The sequence below is a fragment of the Cupressus sempervirens genome, chromosome 3, assembly GCF_028749045.1.
Source record: "Cupressus sempervirens isolate cs-2001-9-10 chromosome 3, ASM2874904v1, whole genome shotgun sequence".
Lineage (NCBI taxonomy): Eukaryota > Viridiplantae > Streptophyta > Pinopsida > Cupressales > Cupressaceae > Cupressus > Cupressus sempervirens.
The window spans coordinates 930,991,167-931,015,200 of NC_143120.1; the positions used below are offsets into that span (position 1 = coordinate 930,991,167).

Consider the following 24,034-nt stretch of genomic DNA (forward strand, 5'->3'; position numbering starts at 1 on the left):
AATTTGTGTGTATTTTGTTTTCACAAGGAGGCACCATTGGTGTGTGTCTGTGTGTATCTATATATATATATATATATATATATATATATATATATATATATATATATATATATATATATATATATATATATATAACATTGTAAACAAAGCATGAAGTTCATCCCTTCTTTGTTCTGATGACATATGGGTTGAGCTGACCATTGATGGAATGGAACCCTGCCAAACTGCTAAAAGCTCATCCAACCTCAGCAGATAACAAAATCCTTACTAGCAATCTCAAAGGTATCCTTATTGACCTTGACTTAATGAATATTTCTGCATTAGTTGACAGGGTTGATTCAACCACAGAGAGCACAAAGAAGTTGTTGTTATGAGACCCAAACGACTCACTTTTTCTTCAAAAGTTTGTCTACAAATTACTTATGAACAACAATCACAAGCCCTTAAATGGCCAACCCATAAATTCCCATGGACTGGAAAACAATAACAAAATGTACGTAAATTCTGTAGAAGATGTATTACAGGTCTGCTAGCTTAATCCTCATCAAATTGCTTCTATAAATTTAACATATCTTGACACTTTACAATAACCTAAACTATATTACCTTTCTATTGTATTCCAATATTTTCAATCATCTTCCACATTTGATGATTTTCCAAGAATGACAAATCTTCTGCTCAAGAAACTTAAGGGCTCACAAGTTTTTTGAGCATCCTGACTCATTTGGAAGCAAAATCAGATAAAATTAAAACTTCATTACTAAAAGAATTTGCTGAAAACAATTACAAGATGAGAACCAATTGATAAATCATTTGCAACACATACCAGTCCCATCAGCTGTATTGTTGAGCTTGTCAAACACAGTAAATGAATTGATAAATAACTAAAGTTCAGGTAAATAAAGAATTTTTTTCAATTGAACATAAAAGTATTGAAATTATGACATTAAATTATGCTTTCTTGCCAAATAATGTCCTTTCATATATACTGTTTGCCATGAGCCAAACACATTCCATCTCTACCAAACTTCCATGAAAGATGTCAAAGATCTCATTGATCTTCGATTCCTTGAATCTGCAGGTATTGTCATTAAAAGAATACTATTAAACTTCATGTCTTTTATAAAAGGACAATGAGTTATTCCATTGAACAAAACAAGATCCCACTACACTGTTTTCTAAATCTTTTGAATAATAACCAAAATTTATGTACAAAATAAGCAGGTAAATATTATAAATAAGTATGTGCATAGAAGACTTTTATTAATACACACAAGTAATACAGATTTGATGAAGGGTATTTGTTGATGTGTGTTTTATGACCCACCAAAGGGTAGAAAAAAATACCAAAATATCTTATCCTCTCTTCAATAAAGTCTCATGCATGCTAAGATTGCTAGAAGATCATACGATGACTCCAAGGTTCCTTCAACATCAAGTCCTGACTGTGGATAAACTCAATGGTTGATGTGATTTGCTGATGATTTGCTGCTGATTTGCTGCTGGTTCTCTAATATTTAGATAATAATAATATTTATATATGCATATATTTAAGTGTATATATACATCTCATATATACTAAATATCTATACATATCTTCATTAGTTATCACTCGGGTTTATCCGACTAAAACTATGAAACATCAACACTCTCTCTTAGCTAGGGAGGATAAACACAAGATTACCTCAATGTAAAATCAGGAAAGATAAGTTTAAGGATATCTTTGATTAGAAGATATCTACCATTTAGATATCATCTAATAATATCAAGAGTAATGTCCTGAGAATATCAAGGCACATGATATTCACCAAATACGCAAAAATGTCCATAGACATTGTATCCTCAAATATACTTACCAAAGAAACATTCATGGTCTATTTAAGGATCTTTAATCCACCATGCAAGCTATCATCTATCATGATCTACATAGGCATCATAAGATGTCCATCACAATAGAAGGCCGTGGTCTGTTAAGGAACTTAATCTACCATGCAAGTCATAATCTAACATGGTATGCTTAGGCATCATAAGACGTCCATCATAATAGAAGATTAAGTTATTGTTAGGTTGTCACCTTTCAATAACTTCTACAAATACAAGTGATAATCATTTGGAAGTCGTCACTTCCTCAAGATGTACACAAGGGCAGGACCATTAAAATCATGCAATTACACATATAGATTTTCAAACTCCCTTTGAATATCAATCTTTTTAGCTCCTCATCGAATGCTACAACTAATTAAGTGTCAAACTCCCTCTAAATCTCATATCAATCTTCTTTTTCCTACAAGAACATCCATGGAGAGTAAAGGAAAGATCAAGGGAGATAGCTCTTATAGTATATATAAAAATACAAATAAGAGAGTTTTACTATATTAGGAATACAATACTTAGACATTGTACTTTAAAAAAATACTTATCTTAGATTGCTAAATGTTGCATCCTTATGACAACTTCCATTAAGGTCAATTTCCCTTTGCAAAATTAGTTGCTTTTTCTATTTTCCTAAGTTCTCATTCATTCTCCCTTTATTGTAAGAGTTGTAGACCTTATGGCATGACATATTGTCAATTATTGCAAAATACTTAGTCATCATGAGAAGACAGCAATGACTGAGCTACCAAAAAGAAGTGTGTTAACCGAGCTCATGTATGAACCAAGTTAATAGTGTTACCAAGCAAGGAATGAGTAGTGTCAACCAAGTTGACAGTATCCACCAAGTTGTAGTGTCAACCGAGTTGACAGTATCTACCGAGCTCAAGTGTAAACCGAATCAGTATAGAATTCTTTTTTCAGAATGAGAGCCGAGCAAGCAGAGCAGTGTGAATTGAACAATACTTCTTACTCTGAACCAAGTTAATAGTGTTAACCAAGCAAGTAGTGAGCAGTGTCAACCAAGTTGATAGGTATCCACTGAATTATAGTGTCAACCGAGTTGACAGTATCTACCAAGCTCAAGTGTAAACTGAATCAGTTTAGAATTCTTGTTTCGGAATGAGAGTCGAGCAGGCAGAGCAATGTGAATCGAGTCAGCTGAGTTTTCCGAGTGATCAATATGAACCAAGCATCCAATATCAACTGAGTACTAGAGTTAGCCGAGTTGACAGTGTTGCTTGAGTGTCTACAAGTACAGTATCACCCGAGTAAGCTATTGGACCCCAGTCTCAGCATTGAGCCGACTTGGTAATTGTTTTTGAAACTATTGTATTGTTATTTTAGCTGATCTAATGCAAAGTTATTATTTGGATTAATATATATAATAGAAGACACTTTGTTTCATCCTAAGACACAAGTATTGAGTTACATTTCTTATTATAAGCAAATATGGATAATGGAAGAGTAGATTGATTAGGAGGTTATCAAACAAATCCAAGAAAGGTAGAGATCATCTATCATAGCCAGGTGATCGATTCACATCAAAGGATCTTATTCAGTAAACTAAGTTGCATAGCAAAGATCAATCCATTGATTCATCCTAAGAGGTGCATTAGTCAAATCCTCTAACAAGTTGGGCCTTACAGTCCTTTGTAGAAACTCCTAACAAAGTGCATACTTAATTGTATTGTATAAATCCTTTCACAAGGTGGACCTAACAGTACTTCTTACTCTTAACTGAGTAGATCACCAAAAGTGATCAATTGTAAGCCCTAATAGGCCAACTTTATTACTGCAGTAGTGAAGCATTCTGGGTGCCATCCCCACCCCAATTTTACCTTCTACTTGGAGGGTTTCTAGGTTACCAAATACTATGTTATGGTGTTGTTACTTTATTGCTTTATGTTCCATGCATGCAGGTAGATTAGACAATATAATAAAGTGAGATTAAATGAAAAAAGTTTTAAGTGGTTCCTAATTACGCCCCCCCACCCCCCCCACCAGTCACTCAGTCATCATTACATTTCCAACAATTGGTATAAGAGCAAGGTTCTCTTATCAAAAGTTTAGCAGCTTGAGAGCAAAGATCAAAGACAATGGAAGTGTACAAGCTAGAGAAAGCCATTGAAAATGAAAAACTATATCTACATGTGGCCATGGAACAAATCAAGAAATTGAAGAATCAACTCTCTCAATACCTGAAAAGAAGAAAAGAATTGGCAGTACAAATGAAAGACAATCTATACACAGAAGAAAAAATTGAAGATATTTGCAGAGAAAGAAGTTCAAATGAAGCGGATGCAGCTATAGAAGATCTACTTGGAAGGAACCTCATTCTGCAAGAAGAAGTCAAAAGATTAAAAAGAGAACAGGAGATTCATTCAGTCAAGATATGTCTGTAGACACCTAAAAACCTTTAGAAAATAAAGTATTTTTATTTTCTGAAAAAGTCCTGATTAATTAATTATTTATTTAATTAATTTATTTATTTTTATGCCATTAAATCCCTTTATCTTAATTAAAAATATTTAATTAAGGAATCCCTCCCAAAAATGTTTAAATCTTATTTAAACATTATTTCCTTATTTATTAATTATTTAATTAATAAATTGACCAAAAAACCCAAAATAAATAAATAAATTATCTTTTGCCCAAAACTTGGCCAATTTCCTTAAGACCACTAACCTCTTCCAAAATCTTCTAATCCTTCTTTAATTTTGATTAAAGGCTAATCTCATCATTTCCTACCCCTAATCCCAACTCAAAATATTTAATTAAGATTAAATATTAATTCTCATGTTTATTAAAAAAAAGTTTTAATAAATATCTCCTCAACCCAAACCCTTGAAATAAATAAAACTTTATTTATTTCCTAAAAATCTAATTTATCCTCATTCTAACAAGTTCTAGACTCTTCTAGAAAGTCTTCATCCTCATCCTAGGAAATTCTAGACTATTCTAGAAAGTCTTTATCCTCATCCAAAGTCTAGACTCTTCTAGAAGATGTCTTTAAACCTAATCCTAATCCCCTCCTAACCTTGTCACATTCCCTAAAAATGGGTTAAGACTTATTACCCCAAGCCAAAGTTAACAAATATCTCCTCCTTCACCCACCCTCATTAAATGCCATCCACTTGCCTATCCCTAAGCTAATCCTAAACCATCCTAATCCATCCTCTAATCATTTGCACAATCCTAAGCAAGCTTAAAACCCTCCTAATCAAGCCCAAGTCGAAATTGCTCTCATCTCCCTCAAAATATCTCAACCATAAAACTTTACGAAGCCCACTAGGCCATAAATGACTCTTCCAAGCCCTTTTATTGCTCTTACAAGCCATTATGAGGGTCTTTATGAAGATTTTATCCCTTGAGCCTCCTTTGTTGACTCATCCTTCCCCTTTCCTCCATCCTCTCACCCTGTGACATGTGTCACTCTCTGATTGGCTGTAAGGAAGCACAATCCATGTGCTCTCCTCTCATGCAATCTGAGCCCTCCATGAGCTTTTTCCCATCCTTGCATCTTAGCCCTCAATCCCTCAAGCCTCTTGCCTATAAATTGGATCCTTCCCCTTTGAAAAATAACACAATCCATGAAGTAAAGTCATAATGCCATTTTAAGAAGCCATTTTACATCAAAACCATACACTCACACCCAAATTCCAACCCCATTTGAAGCCTTTTTTGAAGCATAAGCTTGAGCATACATCCTATGTATTTAGACAAAGCCACTCAACAAGAGAGCTTCTTATTGAGAGAGCCCATTAATGGCTCATATTCTCAATTGAGAGTTCATCTTAGTCTATCTTGAAGTTTATGAATTTTGTTTAGTTTGTAGAAGCTTTATTTAAATTTGGTTTCTATTAGCATACTAACATTGCTCATATACCATGTCAAGTTATGGAATAGAAGAACAAAGCTGAAAATGACAGAGATGGCAGATGAAGACAAAAGATTACTCAACACCAAACTAGAAGAAAAGGACAATGAAATCCACCAGCTTTCACTACATTACCCAGATATGATAAATCAGTTCAATAGTGCAAATCAAGAAATCATCAATTTAAGGTCAAAAAATGATAGATTCATAAATGATCTTAGAGCAGAAAAAGAAACCAATGAAAGAATGATGAGATCACAAAAAAGCATGGATCAATTGGCTGAGCTATCTCAAAAAAGGCACAAAGGGAAAGCAAGACTGGGCTACATTGAACAAGGAGAATCATCACAACGAGGAGCTCAAAACAACAAAAGACCTACATGTAATCATTGTGGAAAGTTAGGGTATTCATCAAACAAATGTTGGAGCAATGGAAAGTCAAAGTTTAATGGTAAATGTTACAGTTGTAATAAGCATGGACATAGAGCAAGTGAATGCTTAGAGAAAACTAAGTTTGAAGGAAAATGCTTCACATTTAACAAAGAAGGTCATAAATCTTCATAATGCAGAACCAAGAAATTTAGTCCTACTAAATAGCTTGCTAAAGCTATCTTTGGTTGTGATTACAGCACATGGTACAGATGTTATCTATGTGGTAAGTATGGACACATTGGAGCTAACTGTATGAGGACTCACTTCAGAAAAAGGAATCCTACCAAAAGATGCTATCTATACAAAGAACTTGGTCATCTAGCAAAGAACTGTATGAATAGAGCTATAGTTGAAGATAAAAAGAAATCAAAAGCTGATAAAATCAGGACTTAAATGAAATAGCAATGGATGAGGAAATCTCCAGAGAGCTCAAGCCAAAATAGTGAAGTTATTGACACCCAAGGCAATGAGTTGGGTGATCCAATCACCTTTGTATAAGCATACAAGGAGACCATTGGAGCTGTGAACAAAATCATATTCTACATTAGTTCCAATCATGCAAACAAGAAAGTCCAAATCAACATAACAGATGCACTAGGGAAAATGGAAAAAATGTGTCAAATCTCAATTATAACCGAGTTGTCAGACCTTACCGAGTTACTCAAGCATAACCAAGCAAAGTCAGGTTCTATGACTCAACTGAATCATATAACTTAACTAGGTAAAGTTGACAGCTAGTTCTAAGCAAAGTTCGCGATACATTCAAGTTTGAAGACTCAATTGAGCTTATTTCAACTACCATGGTATGGAGCATTTATGAGGCCCTAAAAGTTGAAATTCTAATAAAGGGAGAAATTGAAGGTGTTTTTTTCACTATGAATCCAAAGATCAAACGGAGTAAAGCATTCTTCAAGCCCCAAGCAATCTTAAGGGAAGTTGCTGACAAACTAAATTGAAGGCAAGTCTGCTATCAAGAGGTTTTCATCAACCGAACGATATGGCAACTTCATCAAGCACAAAGGTCAAGAAGGGTTCTAAAATGTTGGTCAAAAACATAGATTGCAATGCACCCAACTTCAAATTGTACCCTAAAATCACTGAGCAAAAAGATCCCAAAGGAGCACACTCAACCATTCCTCCCAAGGTACTCATTCATGATGTAAGGTTGTTTTATCACTGTTCAATTCAAGAATTGGGTAATTTCGATCCAGATCAGGCATACAGTGCATTGTGTGAGAATGAAGTGTTAGTAGTAGTACACAAGCATCTGGAAGTTAAGGTTTTGACCCACATCCTTCATATGCTGAGGAACTTTCAAGTGAAGTGGATTAGGTTTGTATTGGGCCAAGTCGCAACCAGTTCCAATCACCAAGAAGATGATCCATCAAATCATTGGTTACCTAATGATGGAGAAGTCTAAAGCAACCAAAACCCTAGAACATGCAAAACTGGCTAAGCTAACCCTAGCTAAATTGGATGGCAAAGGCATGAAGTTGAATAACGTGACTGACATGGAAATCAAGTTCGGCATTCATGCCATAGCTCACACGATTTACAGTTCAAGCCAACCAAACAGCGCACTCGATGAAGCAGTTGACCTGGCATATAAAGTTGTGAAGAAGACCCTGTCATTTGACCTCGCTGAGCTTTAGCACATTCAGTTGAGCAAGAACACAGAGAGCATCCAAGCCTCCAAAAACAATTCATGTAAGTTTGGTTCACTCTTGGTCCGTTTATTCTTTTATGTGCATGTTATCACTTAGGTTTGCAACCTAATGCTATAAAGAAAAATTCAACAACCTAGTGAAACATGGAATGATCCTAGGCTTGTGGTATGCCGAATTAGGGTCAGTCTCTGGAACAAAGGGTCGGTTTCCCTCGAACTACTTAGTGAGTCATGACTAATTTGCTAGGGAAAGGGATAGAAGAAGGATTAAACTCAAAACTAAACTCAGGAAACAAGAGAAAAGAAAAAGGTGATCCACCAACATGACTAGGGGTAACACAAATTTGAAAGAAGGAAAAACTCACACTTGGAAAACCACACAACACTTTATCATGAAATGACCTTAGGATCCTATAATGTGAAGAAGTGCAAGCGTTCAAAAGGAGGAAATCGATTTTCACAACCCTCAAGACTTGGTCACACACTTAAGTCACAATACTTCATTTTAGAAAATTCTTTTCACATGCCTTGAAAATATCTAATAACTAAGTAAAGGACCCCTAGGGATCACAATAACTTGGGAATTAAAACTAAGAGAGAAGGAAAAATACTCAAGGCCATAAAGAACACTGTTGCATATTATTCCAGAGGAGCAAAAAAAATATCTCACATCTGCATCACAAGGTTATGTGAGCTACAAACAACACCATCTCCTAGGAGATAGGATAGAAGAACTGATGGGGACACAACCCAAGAACAGAATGGACACAACAGAAAAGGGAAATTGTATTAACTGAGAAAATAAGCTAGTACAAATAGTACAGAGAAAATAAACTTCAAGACATGCCCTAAGGGCTTACAATAGCATAAATCTAGAGATAATTTCTCCTTTCAGTACCTCCTCTCAAACTCCACTCCGAACTGCCTTTTACAATGCCAGAAATCTCCTTAAATAGACCTCGGAGGGTTAAGGACTAGGAGTACATTCTAGAAAGTGCTAGTAGGCATCCACCAACCAAATAGAAGGTTCCAAAAGCTGCGTTAGACGTCGGTGCAAATCTAGAAGAATCCAAAAACGGTAACCGAACTTCTGGGAGGCATAACTTTTGAACCGTAGCTCCGATTGATGAACCGTTTACATTTTCGGAGAGCTCTCGAAGCGCTCTATTTTTCAACCCTTTTTGAGGTCATTTAATGCCCCTAACCTGACTTTGAAGCATTCTTAGGAGGTCTCCAAAACTCGAAAAATTGCAATAACTTTCAAACCGTGGGGCCTTTTGACCTGATTCTTTTTCTGGAATGCTCTAAATCACAATTACATTCATCTGGCCAATTTACACCTTCTAAGTCACCAAAATGATGGCCAAATTGCATGCTCCTATTTTTTCAAAATTTTCTAGCACACTGATAGTTGAACTGTGAGAGTTGGAACCTTTATTTGACCCAAATGGGTATCCAAAAATGAAAAGACATGAAATAGAAACTAAGTCTAAGTACTTTTTTTTTGGGTGACACAGGATTGCCCTTATACCTCTGGATGCTCCTGCATCAGACACCCAGGGTAGATTGAAAAGTGACCTTGTCACTTTATGAATGGTAGAAGAAATCCCAAATGGGAAACCTCAGCTGCTGAAATCCAAGTTGAGTCCTCAATCGGCCGTCCTTTCCGCTTCACCAAATACTCTTCATACTGCCTATTTCTGGTACTCCTACCCACACAATGATCTAGAATGTCTTCTATCTCCTCCTTCTTAGAAGCAGGAATCGGACATGGCTCTAACACCAGCTCCTCATCTACACCATCATCATGATACTCTGTTAAATCTGCAATGTTGAAAATGAGAGAAATCTGAATACCATCTGGCAGCTCCACTTCATATGCATTTCCTGAGTCATGTTTCTTCAAAATTTTGCAGGGGCCAAATTTCTTCATTTTCAGCTTGTTGTAAGTACCGGCTGGAAATCTTTCTTTTCGTAAGTGCACCATGACTAAATCTCCTACTTGGAATTCCTTATGTCTTCTCCTTTGATCAGCCTTAGCTTTATACTCTTGATTCATCTTGGTAATGTGTGCTTGAACCTCCTCATGTAGACGCTTGATATGTTCAGCAAATTCCTCAGCTTCAGCACTTGTCCTCTCCCCTTGTTCTATCTTCCTCAGCTCTGGTGCAGTCCTTGGGCTACTCCCATATACAATTTGGAATGGTGATTTTCCAGTACTCCTATTTATAGAGTTATTATAAGCAAACTCTGCCTGTGGTAGAATCAAATCCCATCCCTTGGGCTTATCCCCAACTAAACATCTCAGCAAATTGCCCAGACTTCTGTTTACCACTTCTGTTTGGCCATCAGTTTGTGGGTGATGTGTGGAACTGAATTTCAAGTCGGTTCTTAACTTTTTCCACAATGTCCTCCAGAAATACCCCACAAATTTAGTATCTCTGTCAGAAACTATGCTCCTTGGAAGACCATGTAGTCTTACCACCTCTTTGAAAAACAAGTCTGCAATATGGACAGCATCATGAGTTTTGTGGCATGGAATGAAATGTGCCATTTTAGAGAACCTATCAACCACCATGAATACTGAGTCATTACCCCTTTGTGTCCTTGGCAATCCAAGAACAAAATCCATACTTATGTCCTCCCATGGCCTTGATGGAACAGGCAATGGCTGATATAAGCCAATATTGTGACTAAACCCCTTGGCAACTTGACAAACCTAGCAACTCAATACAAACTTCTTCACATCCTGTGAAATTTGAGGCCAAAAATAATGTTCTCTAAGAATGGCAATGGTCTTATCTCGACCAAAATGTCCTGCTATCCCTCCACTGTGTTTCTCCTTAATCAGATTTTCCCTCATGGAACTCCTTGGAATGCACAATTGACTACCCTTGAACAACATGCCATCTTGAATCAAATAGTCTAACCACTTGGTTCTATCTACAGCAACAGGTTCTTTACAAGCTTTCCATGCTTCAGCAAAATCAGGATCCTCGGGGTACAAATTCTTGAGTTCATCAAACTCAACTACTTCAACCTGCATTACTGTAAGCAACAACTGTCTCCTACTTAGTGCATCTGCAACCCTGTTAGATTTTCCACTTCTATGCTTCAACACAAATGTATAACTCTGCAAGATCTCTACTCACTTCATATGCCTCTGATTCAATTTACCTTGGCTATTTAGGTACGGTAATGCCTGATGATCAGTATACAAAACAAATTCTTTTGGCAATAAATAATGTCTCCATTTCTTTGAGGCTTGAACTATTGCATAGAACTCTTGATCATAAACAGAATACTTCTTTGCATCGTTCAATTTTTCACTAAAATATGCAATAGGCTTACCTTCTTGGCTTAATACAGCCCCAATAGCGCTGCCACTGGCATCACAATCTACCTGGAAAACCTTTCTAAAATCTGGAAGTGCCAACACAGGCTGTTCTGTTACCTTCTTCTTCAGCAATTCAAAACTTCTCGCAGCTGCTACAGTCCATTTGAACTCTTTTCTATCCCCTCTTATTGTATCAGTTAGGGGTGCACATATGCCACTGAAATTCTTAATGAACTTCCTGTAAAAACTAACCAGACCATGAAATGATCTTACCTCAGTAGCAGACCTTGGAGTAGGCCATTCCAAGATGGCTTTTACCTTCTCTGGATCCATTTTGAGACCTTCAAGTGATATAACAAACCCCAAATAGACTAACTCCCTTTTTGCAAAGATACATTTCTTCAGATTAATTAACAGTTTCTCTTCCCTTAGCCTTTTAAGGACACTACGAATATGCAGTAAATGTTCTTCCAAAATCTTGCTGAAAATTAAAATATCATCCAAATAGACAATAACAAATTTTCCCAAGAACTTCTTAAGTACCTCATTCATGAGCCGCATAAAGGTGCTTGGGTCGTTCGTCAATCCAAAGGGCATGACTAACCACTCATAAAGACCCTCCTTGGTCTTGAAGGCTGTTTTCCACTCATCTCCTTCTCGAATCCGTATCTGATGATAGCCACTCTTGAGATCTATCTTTGTGAAGTACTGAGCTCCACTCAAGCAGTCCATAAGATCATCCATCCTTGGCAAAGGAAATCGGTACTTGATGGTTATCCTATTTATAGCTCGAGAATCTGTACACATCCTCCACTCTCCATCCTTCTTTGGTGCGAGTACTGCAGGTACTACACATGGACTCAGGCTCTCTCGAATCAAGCCCGTCCTCAACAGCTCTTGAACCTGTCTATTTAGCTCCTCTGTTTCAGTAGGAGTCATCCTGTGGGCAGCCTTGTTAGGCAAACTAGCTCCTGGAATCAGATCTATCTGATGACTGATTTGCCTTACTGGTGGCAATCCATCTGGAACATTATCAGAGATAATATCTCCAAACTCCCCTAGTAAATCTGAAACTTCAAGTGGTATTTCACTACTACCTTCTTTATCTTTCCTAGGAATCAAAGCATAGCACATATGCTGATGTTTCATGCCATCTAAAAACTTCCTTCCATCAACAAGACAAATCCTAGCACTACTACATACCTTTTCACCTTCCTTTTTCATGGGCTTCAATTTGTGGCGAACTCCATCCTTTGTCAGAGAGTATGTGTTTGCATGTCCATCATGCATTGCATGTCTATCAAACTGCCATGGTCTACCCAACAATAGATGGCAAACATCCATCAAAATAACATCACAGAGAACTTCATCATGGTAACTCCCAATTTTGAATTTTACTAAACATTGTTCACTTACCAGGACCTTATGATCATCTTTTACCCAAGCAATCCGATAGGGCTGGGGATGTTTCTCCCTCTTGAGCTTCAGCTTAGAGACCATCTCTTCTGATACCAAGTTATCAGTGCTACCACCATCAATGATCACGTCACAACATTTATCCTCGCACTTGCATCTAGTACGGAACAAACTCCTCCGTTGTCCTGGTTCAATCTCACCACTTAGTAGGACTCGTTCATTTGCCAAGGTCTCTCCTCTTTCTGCATCCTCTGAATGTGATGATTGTGCATCCTCATCCACATGAGCAACCCTACCTTGGCCCTCAGCTCTCCTATCTGTCCTTCCTTGTCGTTGAGAGCATTCAAAGGCACGATGACCTTCTTCATTGCAATGGAAACAGGTACCACGGAAGCCTCCTCTTCCTTGTCCACGTCCTCTACCTCTTCCTCTCTGATTTCCAAAGTCTTGGTCACGGGAGCGGTTGAAACCCTCATTCCTCTGGTTCCTGCTAGTACCCTCATCTTCATTTTTCTTTTGGGTTTCATTGCGGCCTCCAAATGATCTACCGCTTCCCCTTCCTCCTTGACCGCGCCCTCTTTATCTTCCTTCAAACCTTTTATTCAGCTTCTCTTCAACTCGTAGGGCAAACTGGTATGCCTCTTCAACGCTGGTCATTCTTACCAGACTTAATTCCTCTTGGATGCTAGGTCGCAACTCATTGATATAACAAGCAACCTTCTCCTTATTTGCTTCTGCATGCCCTGCTCTAATCAAGAGTCGGTAAAATTCCTCTATATATTCTTGAACTGATCTTCCTACTTGCTTTAACCCATGCATCTTCTTAAAAAAATCAAGCTCGTAGTCCACAGGAATGAACTGCTTCTTCAATTTGTCCACCATGCGATCCCATCTTGTGATTTTCTCCTTTCCTCTTCTGTTTCTTTCCAATTGAACCTCTTGCTACCAAATTTTGGCATGGCCTTTCAGTTTGGCCTTTGCAAACTTAACCCTATCTGAGTCCCTTATATCCTCATACTCAAAGTATTCTTCCAGTTCATTGATCCAATCGATCAACTCATCTGGTTTCAGATTTCCTGAAAATACACCCACTTCAATTGTAGGTCTTTTCCCAAACTTAGTAATGGCCCTAAAAAGCCTTTCCTCTGCATGATTCAGAACTTCCCCGTCAAATTCCTCTTCTGGTCCCATTACTTCTTCTTCATTGTCATCCTCACTGTTGTCACCTGCGGCAACATTTGCTCCTCTATGGAGCTCCTCTTGCAATGCTTGTACCTGCCTTTGGAGGGCCCTAACCTCCTCAGGATTAACAGCTCTGGCCCTTCCGCCACGCTCTCTTCGTGGAGGCATCTTCTAACTCGATCCCACAACCACACAGTCCTGGTGCAAACTGCCTCACAGTCGGCGCTCTGTCTACACACTCAGGATAACCGGCTCTGATACCACTTGATGGGGACACAACCCAAGAACAGAATGGACACAACAGAAAAGGAAAATTGTATTAACTGAGAAAATAAGCTAGTACAAATAGTACAAAGAAAATAAACTTCAAGACATGCCCTAAGGGCTTACAATAGTATAAATCTAGAGATAATTTCTCCTTTCAGTACCTCCTCTCAAACTCCACTCCGAACTGCCTTTTACAATGCCAGAAATCTCCTTAAATAGACCCCGGAGGGTTAAGGACTAGGAGTACATTCTAGAAAGTGCTAGTAGGCATCCACCAACCAAATAGAAGGTTCCAGAAGCTGAGTTAGAAGTCGGTGCAAATCTAGAAGAATCCAGAAACGGTAACTGAACTTCCGGGAGGCATAACTTTTGAACCGTAGCTTCGATTGACGAACCGTTTACATTTTTGGAAAGCTCTCGAAGCGCTCTATAGCCCTTTGGACCAGCTTCGCTCATCCCCCATTTTTCAGCCCTTTTCGAGGTCATTTAATGCCCCTAACCTGACTTTGAAGCATTCTTAGGAGGTCTCCAAAACCCGAAAAATTGCAATAACTTTCAAACCGTGGGGCCTTTTGACCTGATTCTTTTTCTAGAAAATAAGCTAGTACAAATAACTTTCTAACTCGATCCCACAACCACACAGTCCTGGTGCAAACTGCCTCACAGTCGGCGCTCTGTCTACACACTCAGGATAACCGGCTCTGATACCACTTGATGGGGACACAACCCAAGAACAGAATGGACACAACAGAAAAGGAAAATTGTATTAACTGAGAAAATAAGCTAGTACAAATAGTACAAAGAAAATAAACTTCAAGACATGCCCTAAGGGCTTACAATAGTATAAATCTAGAGATAATTTCTCCTTTCAGTACCTCCTCTCAAACTCCACTCCGAACTGCCTTTTACAATGCCAGAAATCTCCTTAAATAGACCCCGGAGGGTTAAGGACTAGGAGTACATTCTAGAAAGTGCTAGTAGGCATCCACCAACCAAATAGAAGGTTCCAGAAGCTGAGTTAGAAGTCGGTGCAAATCTAGAAGAATCCAGAAACGGTAACTGAACTTCCGGGAGGCATAACTTTTGAACCGTAGCTCTGATTGACGAACCGTTTACATTTTTGGAAAGCTCTCGAAGCGCTCTATAGCCCTTTGGAACAGCTTCGCTCATCCCCCATTTTTCAGCCCTTTTCGAGGTCATTTAATGCCCCTAACCTGACTTTGAAGCATTCTTAGGAGGTCTCCAAAACCCGAAAAATTGCAATAACTTTCAAACCGTGGGGCCTTTTGACCTGATTCTTTTTCTAGAATGGTCTAAATCACAATTACATTCATCTGGCCAATTTACACCTTCTAGGTCACCAAAATGATGGCCAAATTGCATGCTCCTATTTTTTCGGGATTTTCTATCACACTGATAGTTGAACTGTGAGAGTTGGAACCTTTATTTGACCCAAATGGGTATCCAAAAATGAAAAGACATGAAATAGAAACTAAGTCTAAGTACATTTTTTTTGGGTGACACAGGATTGCCCTTATACCTCTGGATGCTCCTGCATCAAGAACTAACTTTTTAATGTCACGGAGAAAGGGAATATATAGCCTTTCAATACCAACATCCCCTGCCCATAATATTGAATTATGACTTGTCATTCCCATCAAATCTGGGAACGGGTAAAGAAACTGCACCCCACTGCATAAATTGCGCTTGTCAAAAATGAGTGCTAGGTACCCCAAATAATCAGCTGATGACTCCCATCTGCAAAGAGAAAGTATAATGCCTTCCCTTTAAAACTTTCCTTTATTATATTTATAACCCTTAATTTTTTGTACTTTCCCCTCCTCCTTAATAATATTTTAAATAAAATGACTTGTAGAAATATAATTTTATTAAATATTTACAATAGGAGCAAACTCTATTTTTTAATCTCTTAACAATACCCTAGACTCATATCATAACAAAACTCCCCTCCTTGCATGTTAAAAGTGCCTAACTTATGATGCAGTCCCATCTCTACATGCCATATTGATGTGAAACAAATAACTAAGGCCACTTAGCTGCACTTTATCTTTTGAGACTCTTAAAAGGTCAAGAATGTCCTAGTTTTAAACAAAAGGGCACGATAAGATCTTGAGGCATTTCAAAAGGAAGAATGTCGACTCAGCCTTGGAAAATGGCAGCAAGGGTTTGAACTGGCTATGGTTTTGGAAAGCTTCCAGTTTTCACATGGAAACTCACAGCTTCTCTTTGAGTGAAAATTGGAAACAGCATCTTGAGTTTATAAGGCAAATTTTGATGCTTCATTTGATTATTTTCGCACTCTGATGGAGAGGAAAATTGGTCTAGGGTTGCAGTCATTATTTCCTTGTGTACGATTCTTCCTAGTTGTTTGCTTTGGGGCATGAATCTGTGGTATTGCATATGAAATTGTTTTCTTTCTTTATGTATTTCTCTTATTGTAGCCTCGAGTTGATGCTTTCACACTTTGTTGAGTGCAAGTTGTAGCTTCATCGGCCTACAACACTGGGGCTCGACATTTGTTTTATGTGTTCCGTTGTCTTCATATTTTTTCACGGCTTTACCTATGATGCCTGTCTGGCAGGCAGCTGAATGAGATTTCATCCCGCTGGCGCTTGATATACTTTGTTCTTGTTTTCCATTCTGTGCATGTGTACATGTATGCATGCATATATGCTTGGTTTCCATCATATGTACGTATGCATCTGTGTATGCATGCATAGAATTATTTGATGAGGCTATCTTCAGCTTTTGTGATGCAATGCATGCTGTCCTATGTTTCATCATGATTGTTCATCCGTTTTATAGCATTCCTCATAATTACTGATGCTGCTAGGAATGCCAAAATGTGTCTTCATCATGCTTCTTTGCTTCTTATGTGGTTATGATTCTCATACTATCTTTGCACTTGATGTATTCCTTTGCAAATCTGCTCTATCTCATTTTTTGCCCTTCTATTTGCTTCATGGCCAGCAACATGATCTTCTTCTGGATTCAGCCATGCTGCTTCTTAATCCCGAAGTGGGTCTGGTAACTCCTAATGATGGAGCTTCCAGCCTACCTCACAAGATTGATGGCTAGCACTGAGAGAGGATTTGGGAATGATTTCAGCAACTGCAGCTTACCTGTGTCTGCACATGGAACAAACAAGTTAGATAAAACAAATGATGCTTTGCAGGGTTGCATCCCTCTTTTGTTTTCTTTCATACGTCTTGAGCATAGCCAGCTAGGCTCCACTGTTTTAATGTTATAAGAATGAATATGTATGTAGACAATGGTAAGAGTATGCCTAGGGAATTAGACATTGCTTAGATCTTTTAGACGTTGCTATATCAGATCAATGATTTCATATAGATGAAATGGGTGAGAATTTTGAAGGCATCATGGATGCATATTTTGAGTACTTCAAGGAGAAGATGCGGAGTAGGTTTAGGATCCCTAAACAGTTGGTTGATGATTATGAGCAAGATTTTTTTCTTGGTTGACTGTCATAAAGTGCATATTCAGGCAATCAGACCTAGGATTGAGTGGGTGAAACCTCTAGCATATGAGGTGAACATTGATGAAACGAGAGACATCAATGAAGCTCTCATCAATGAACCTGTAGATCCTAAAGCTACATATTTTGGAACTCATGAGGAAGCAAAAACCAGAATCTAACTTGAGATTCAGATTCCTCAAATCTTGAAGAGAGGAGAGAAAAGGTTAGAAAACCTTAAGAAGAAGTTTGTCAAATATGATTCCCCTCTCATGCTTACTGAGGGTAAAGGTGATCATGTAGAAGAGGAAGAAGAAGAGGAAAGTGATCAAGAAGAAGAAGAGATTGAGGAACCACCAAAGAAGAAAGCAAAGACACCATCAAGGAAATGAGCAAGGTCTTCGACTCCTGTGATCACTGCCTCCAAGCCTAGGAAGCCAAAAAAGAATTGAGGCTTGAGGATGAGGATGATGATGAAGATGAAGATAACACTCCAATTATTTCACTAAAGAAGCCCCCACCTACTTTTGTACAATGGTTGAATACAGTAAGGGGAGGAATTGGTATGGCTGATTTCAAATTCTTTAAATATGAAACCAGAAGCAAGGAGGAGCAGAAACCGACTGAAGAGGCACTGTTGAGAAAATGGTTAAATAAAAGTATAACCCCTTTGAACTCAAAGGGCATGCTCCTGAAACATTATTGAAAGTTGTTTCTGACCATTGGGCAAATGCAATCAACACAAAGCAAAACATTAGAGAACAAACTCTAAGGAAAACAATGCCAAATCTCTCAGAGAAGGAATAAGGGAGGCAATGTCTAAACATGAAAGCAGATAGACTCCTAGATTTAAAGCCTTTCAAATTTTGTCGAATAAAATAGAGGATGTTGTACAATCCACATCCAATATGTGAAAAATCATTTTTGATATTAGAGAAGAGCGAGATCTACCAGAGGTTCAGACTATTGAAAAGTCTGATCCTGAGAAATTGCAGCAGAAGTCATAGCATATCTCCCATCAACTCCTCCTAAGTCAACACCTTAGCTACAGCCTACCGAGTTGAAACCAGTTCAACTGAGCAGTGAAGTGAAGATTATTACATCTTTACCGAGTTCCGTTGCAGTAACCAAGCAACAGGCTCCCAGGGTATCAATCAAGCATCAGCCTAGGAAGGATTTGGTTGATAAAGAAGACAAAGGCAAAAGGAAAGATGTCATACCTTCTTCAGCAACCAAGGGCAAGGGAAAAGGAAAGATGGTTGATGATATTGATATGGATGAAGAGATTGTAATTCCAAATTGGGACCAATCTAATCTGTCTGCTGAGAAAATGGACATAATGGAAGAATTATGAAAGAAAAGAGCCAAGCAGCAGATGCTAAGGGCAAAAAGGGGCAGAAGTAAATTCCTCGAGGATATCAAAGAAATATTTTTGGATGCACTGTCTATAAAGGTAAATGAAAAAGCACCTATCATTGAACAACTAGTTGAAATTGTGCATAAGTTCAATGAAGATGCAGATGGACAGGATAAACTTCTTGAGAAAGCTGAAAATAAGTTTGAAAATAAAGTGCTAGAAAATGTATTACAGAAGATAGCTATTGATCAAGTAGAATTGTCTACTTTAATTTCTGCATTAGAAAATGTTGTGAATAATGTTGTATCTTTATTTGTAAAGTTGAGTGATACAACAAACTTTACCAAGGTAATCAAGGATAAACTGGCTAAGATTGATATGGACTTGAAGGCTAGTGCCAGTCAGTTGGCACTCAACCCAAGTTCTAGTTCAAATCATTTTGCAAAAGTCAGATTTTTGACAGATCTTCAGGAAGAACTATTAAGAGAAGAGGCCAGAATAAGGGCAACCTTGGTAGACATTTAGAGTATGATGCTTTCCGATATGGATATTATGCAGAAGAGAATGTATCATGCAAAGACACTAGTTAAGGACACAAACCATTCAGTGACAGAACACATGTTGGATTATCAGCAAAGCTTCAGATAGATTTGCACATATTAAAGGCATTGCAAGATAACTAGGATAAGACTATGTTTTTGATTTTGAAGGTATGTCATCATTTTGTTGCCCCACTTTTTGTTTTCTAACTGATTGGCAAAAGTGAGTTTTCTGAAGTAGGCAAAGTGAGTCTAGTTCTCAGTTATGTTTGAGTCTAGGTCTAAGTTCCTAAGGCTAAGTGATCTCTATCAGATTTTCCCATTTCACCTTCACTTTCACTCTTATTGATGAAGGTACACTCTGATACCACTTGATGAAGGGCCACACCACCCTACCAACTCATAACCAAAAATGCCACAATATGAAGACGAGAGATGACAAAATGTTTCAAACAATTTTATTATACTTGAAAATCCAATATTAATTACAATAACATTTTTACAAAATCCCTCAAGATCCAATCCAAGCCCAAGCTAGTCCAGATCCACACTCTAGTAGAAACCTCCAAGATCTCAACTTGTGCTTGCAAGCCACCAAGCAACCTCCTTGTTTCTAAACCACAGTCACTAGCTCTTCTCCAACTTTATTCAAGATCCAAGTGTAAACTGCCTCACATTCGGTGCTCTATCTACACACTCACAACTCCATCACAATCCTGCTGTAAATTGCCTCACATTCGGCGCTCTGTCCACAGACTCAGGAAAACTCACTCTTCACTTCTCCCTTCTCTTTCACACCTTCAAGCCTTCACGCCTTCCAGCTTTCACACCTTGAAGCTTTTCCTTCCAAAGCTTTACCTTCCCAAGCTTCACCTTCCACAGCTTCTACTTCTCGAGCTTGACTAGAAATGCTCATACGTCTTGCTTAAATAGGTACTTACCACCCAATGCATGACTTATCGACAACCTTCTAGAATTCCACCTACACAATATCCACAACCTTCTACAATATCGACAACTTTCTAGAATACAACTAAGCACCACCATGTGGCCCAATCAGAAAATTACATTTCGTTTGTGGATCACAACAAATATTAAATGCATGATTTAAGGAACTTTCCACAAACTTCTAAGATGCCACCATCACACTTCGATAAATGGAATGACAACCATTTTTATTTTATTTTTTCTATCATGCCACCTATGCACCTCGAAAATAGAAATTCCTCTTTTCTCCCTTTTTCCCTTGTTATTTTTTTTTTCCTTCTATTTTCGCCACTCTCTCTCTAGAAATTTTATTTTGTTTTTTTTGTTTTTTTAAATAAATTTTCTCATGCAAGATGCTCCTACATCAGTTATCGGGTGGGTGTTTGTTATACCTTGTGATTGATTGAGTAAGTTAATGCCTAGTCCAGTAGAGATCGAATTTTCTCATTTGATGATCAATCATGTTCCATATTCACTCACAGCATACCACTCCTTGATAAGCAAGCGTCGGTGGATCTTTGAAAATCATCTTCTCCTCAGCGGGTTTTTGACACATGAAGGTGATTTCCCGTAAAAACCACTTGAAGATGCATATGGATTAGAAACATGCAAAGGGTAAAGGATTCTACAATAAATTAATGTTTTAATCTAAATTAAGCCCCCGAGCATTATTCAAATTCATTGTTACTCAAATGTTTAGCACTGGCAAAAAATCTAAAATTGTCTTCTCCTCGGCAGGTTTCCAACCCATGAAGATAGTTTTCCGCAAAATGGCTTCAAGAGAAAAACAAGATGTTTAATGATTCTCAAACAAGTCCTCACATCTTAACCAAGCATTCCCAACTTCTAGAAATGCAATTGTCAAAGCTTCGACCTAGAGAGAAGCATTGGCGCAAAAATGGAAACTGTCTTCTCCTCGGCGGGTTTCCAACCCATGAAGACAGTTTTCTGATTTTTCAAGAAAATCAAGCTAATGATTAAGTTCAACCGTCGTACTGGATTCAGAGTATGTCGGAATGATATTGGAATGGATTGAGTCATTAAGGAAGAAGAAATATAGCAAGAACCTCATTTAGCAGATTTTCCTCAACGGGGTACTCTAATGGTAACTTTCTGAAACTTAAAGGAAAATGGGAAAGTAAATAGTGGGCATAGAGAAAGTTACCATTGAGTTCAACGAAACAGCAAAAAGACCCCTAGATGTCCGTTGAACTCTTGTATTTACTATCCAACAGGTATTTCCTTAAATTTCATCCGTGGCACGAATTTTGAAGATCAACGGATGAATTGAAGCTCTCATATAAAGATGCACAAGCAGTTGCTTAAGTCACCGCTTTTTCTTTGATTTTGCATTCTATCAATACGCATAGCTTTTGAAAAGCCTGTGACTGTTGCATTCATTGTCTCATTCACTTTCTCCATTCAAAATCTCGTTCACAAACTTATGGCAACCAAGTTCGCGGGTTTTGATGGATTGACTGAGATCAAGTCCCAATTGCAGAATGTCACAGATACTTCCCTTGGAATTTGACTGCTTTACCTATTAAAATTCCTATAATTGTGTAGCTCTGCCATGAAGCTTTCTCTGATTTATATTGTGTGAAATACATCCTTCCATATTATAGACTTCTGCTGCTTTGTAATGTCCCTTCATTAACATCCTCCAAACTTGAGACTAATTTCCAATGATCCACACTATAAGAGACCTTTAGTAAAACCTACACTGGATGGAGATCACATGCCTTTTGTAGATATTTGTTTCCTTGGTGTAACTCAAATGCAGAAGAACATCTTGGGTTTGGCCAATACATTGAAATACTTAGATTATTAAGATCAATTGGATAGTTTGATAAGAAGTCTCATAAATTAGTTTTGGATATCTATTTGAGATCTAATATCTTTATTTGTATCTTGCTCCTTTATTGGCATAGAATACCCTCAAGTATTAATTTATGTTTCTTATATCTGTCAATCCATATCAGAAGTATAAAACAATTATATGATCAGGGAAATAATCTCTTTTCTAGTGTAATTGTTGTTAAGTTTGTAGTTAAAGTCAGATTGATGTGATCGTAAGTTTCATTATTGATGATATATATATATATATATATATATATATATATATATATATTATATTAATTATATATATTATACATATGGTTAGTTATATTATTTTATAATAACTAATGATGTTTAAACATTGGAGACATGTCTCTTCAAAGACATGTCTCCTCTCATATGAGATCCAAATCTGCATTTGAAACACATCTATAACAAAATATTATTACATTTGCAAACACGATCCATGTTACATAACATGGTATCACAGCAAGGCTGCAAATAAAATCAGAGAGATCAATAATATGTAATACACAGACTTGCTTGGTGGAATTGAAGAGGGCCACACGATAATGAACCTAAGTTGGTATGTCGCAAAGAAGTCACTACTGCCAATATGTAGGGTCATGTCCACTAGGAGAAGATCGATGCTCAAATCTTGAGTTATTCCTATAGAATTGAGTTGGACGATTGATTTTAAAGTCAGATTCCACATGCTTACCTCATCATTTGAAATCTTCTACAAGGTTGTGGAAGATTAGGAATGACAAAGCTTGTGAAATTCTGCTCATGCCCGCCATTTGATTTGCTTGAAAGTTTCTGAAGTCCTTTCAATAAATCCATTTTGTGCAAACCTTGCAACCATTCAACTTTGTATTTTGTCAAAGCTATGTTACAAAGATGTAGAGATATAAGCATCAAACTTTCATCAGTGAATAGAATAAATATTAATCAACTTTCATGATAAAATCCTACCATATGTAGGAGGGCTATGTTATGGTTTTCTCTTGAAAATAACTGCAATGAAAGAGTATATTCAGGAATTGTTTAAAGGATGAGCAACGACTCAGTCCTTACATCCACGACAAAACACATATGGACCAAGAGATATTCTATTATCGATACTTAGCAGACACCTAGAGTTAGCAGATTGAAGCTTCAACGGCACAGCCGAGGTTATTACAATCAGAACCAATACCATTAATGGCATCCAAACAAACACAAGAAGCCTAGAAATTTGTAAAAGGAAAGAATGTCATGTCCCCTAATTAGGGTAATATAAGTAAATTATTATGAATAAATAAATATATTATTTCTTAATGTTATAATATATTAAAAGAAATATTGATATATTGTTAATGGTATAATATATTATTAAAGAATAAATAATAATATATTATTGATATAATAATAATACGTTACTAAGGTAATAAGGTAATATTAAAGGTCAAATCATTATTAATAAATATAATAATAATAATAATATGATAATGTTATTATCATACAGTATGATATTACATTATAATTATAATGTGATAATAGTATTAAAATATAATAAATAAAAGATTGATAATATTAGTAGTTTGATAAAATATAATAATAATTTATTGATTAAATTAATATATATTATAATATAATATTTTGTGATATTAATATAAATATTAAATTTAATATAAATAAATAATTATATAACGATATTATTATAATAAAATTATTATATTGAAAAGTCAATATATTACCATCAGAAGGCATATCAATGTATAT

At 37.1% G+C, this 24,034-nt stretch overlaps 1 protein-coding gene across 3 annotated transcripts in view; it reads right to left on the bottom strand.

Moving 5' to 3' along the window:
* Positions 1 to 738: 738 nt before the first annotated feature.
* Positions 739 to 24,034, bottom strand: part of LOC149569808 (uncharacterized) — a 163,951-nt gene continuing 140,655 nt past the window's right edge. For all 3 annotated transcript variants that reach the window (XM_089822531.1, XM_089822532.1, XM_089822534.1), the window contains one exon: positions 739 to 1,075. In XM_089822531.1, coding sequence (XP_089678657.1) covers positions 952 to 1,075 — 124 coding nt within the window. In that variant the 3' untranslated portion in view covers positions 739 to 951. The remainder of the gene's footprint in view (positions 1,076 to 24,034) is intronic.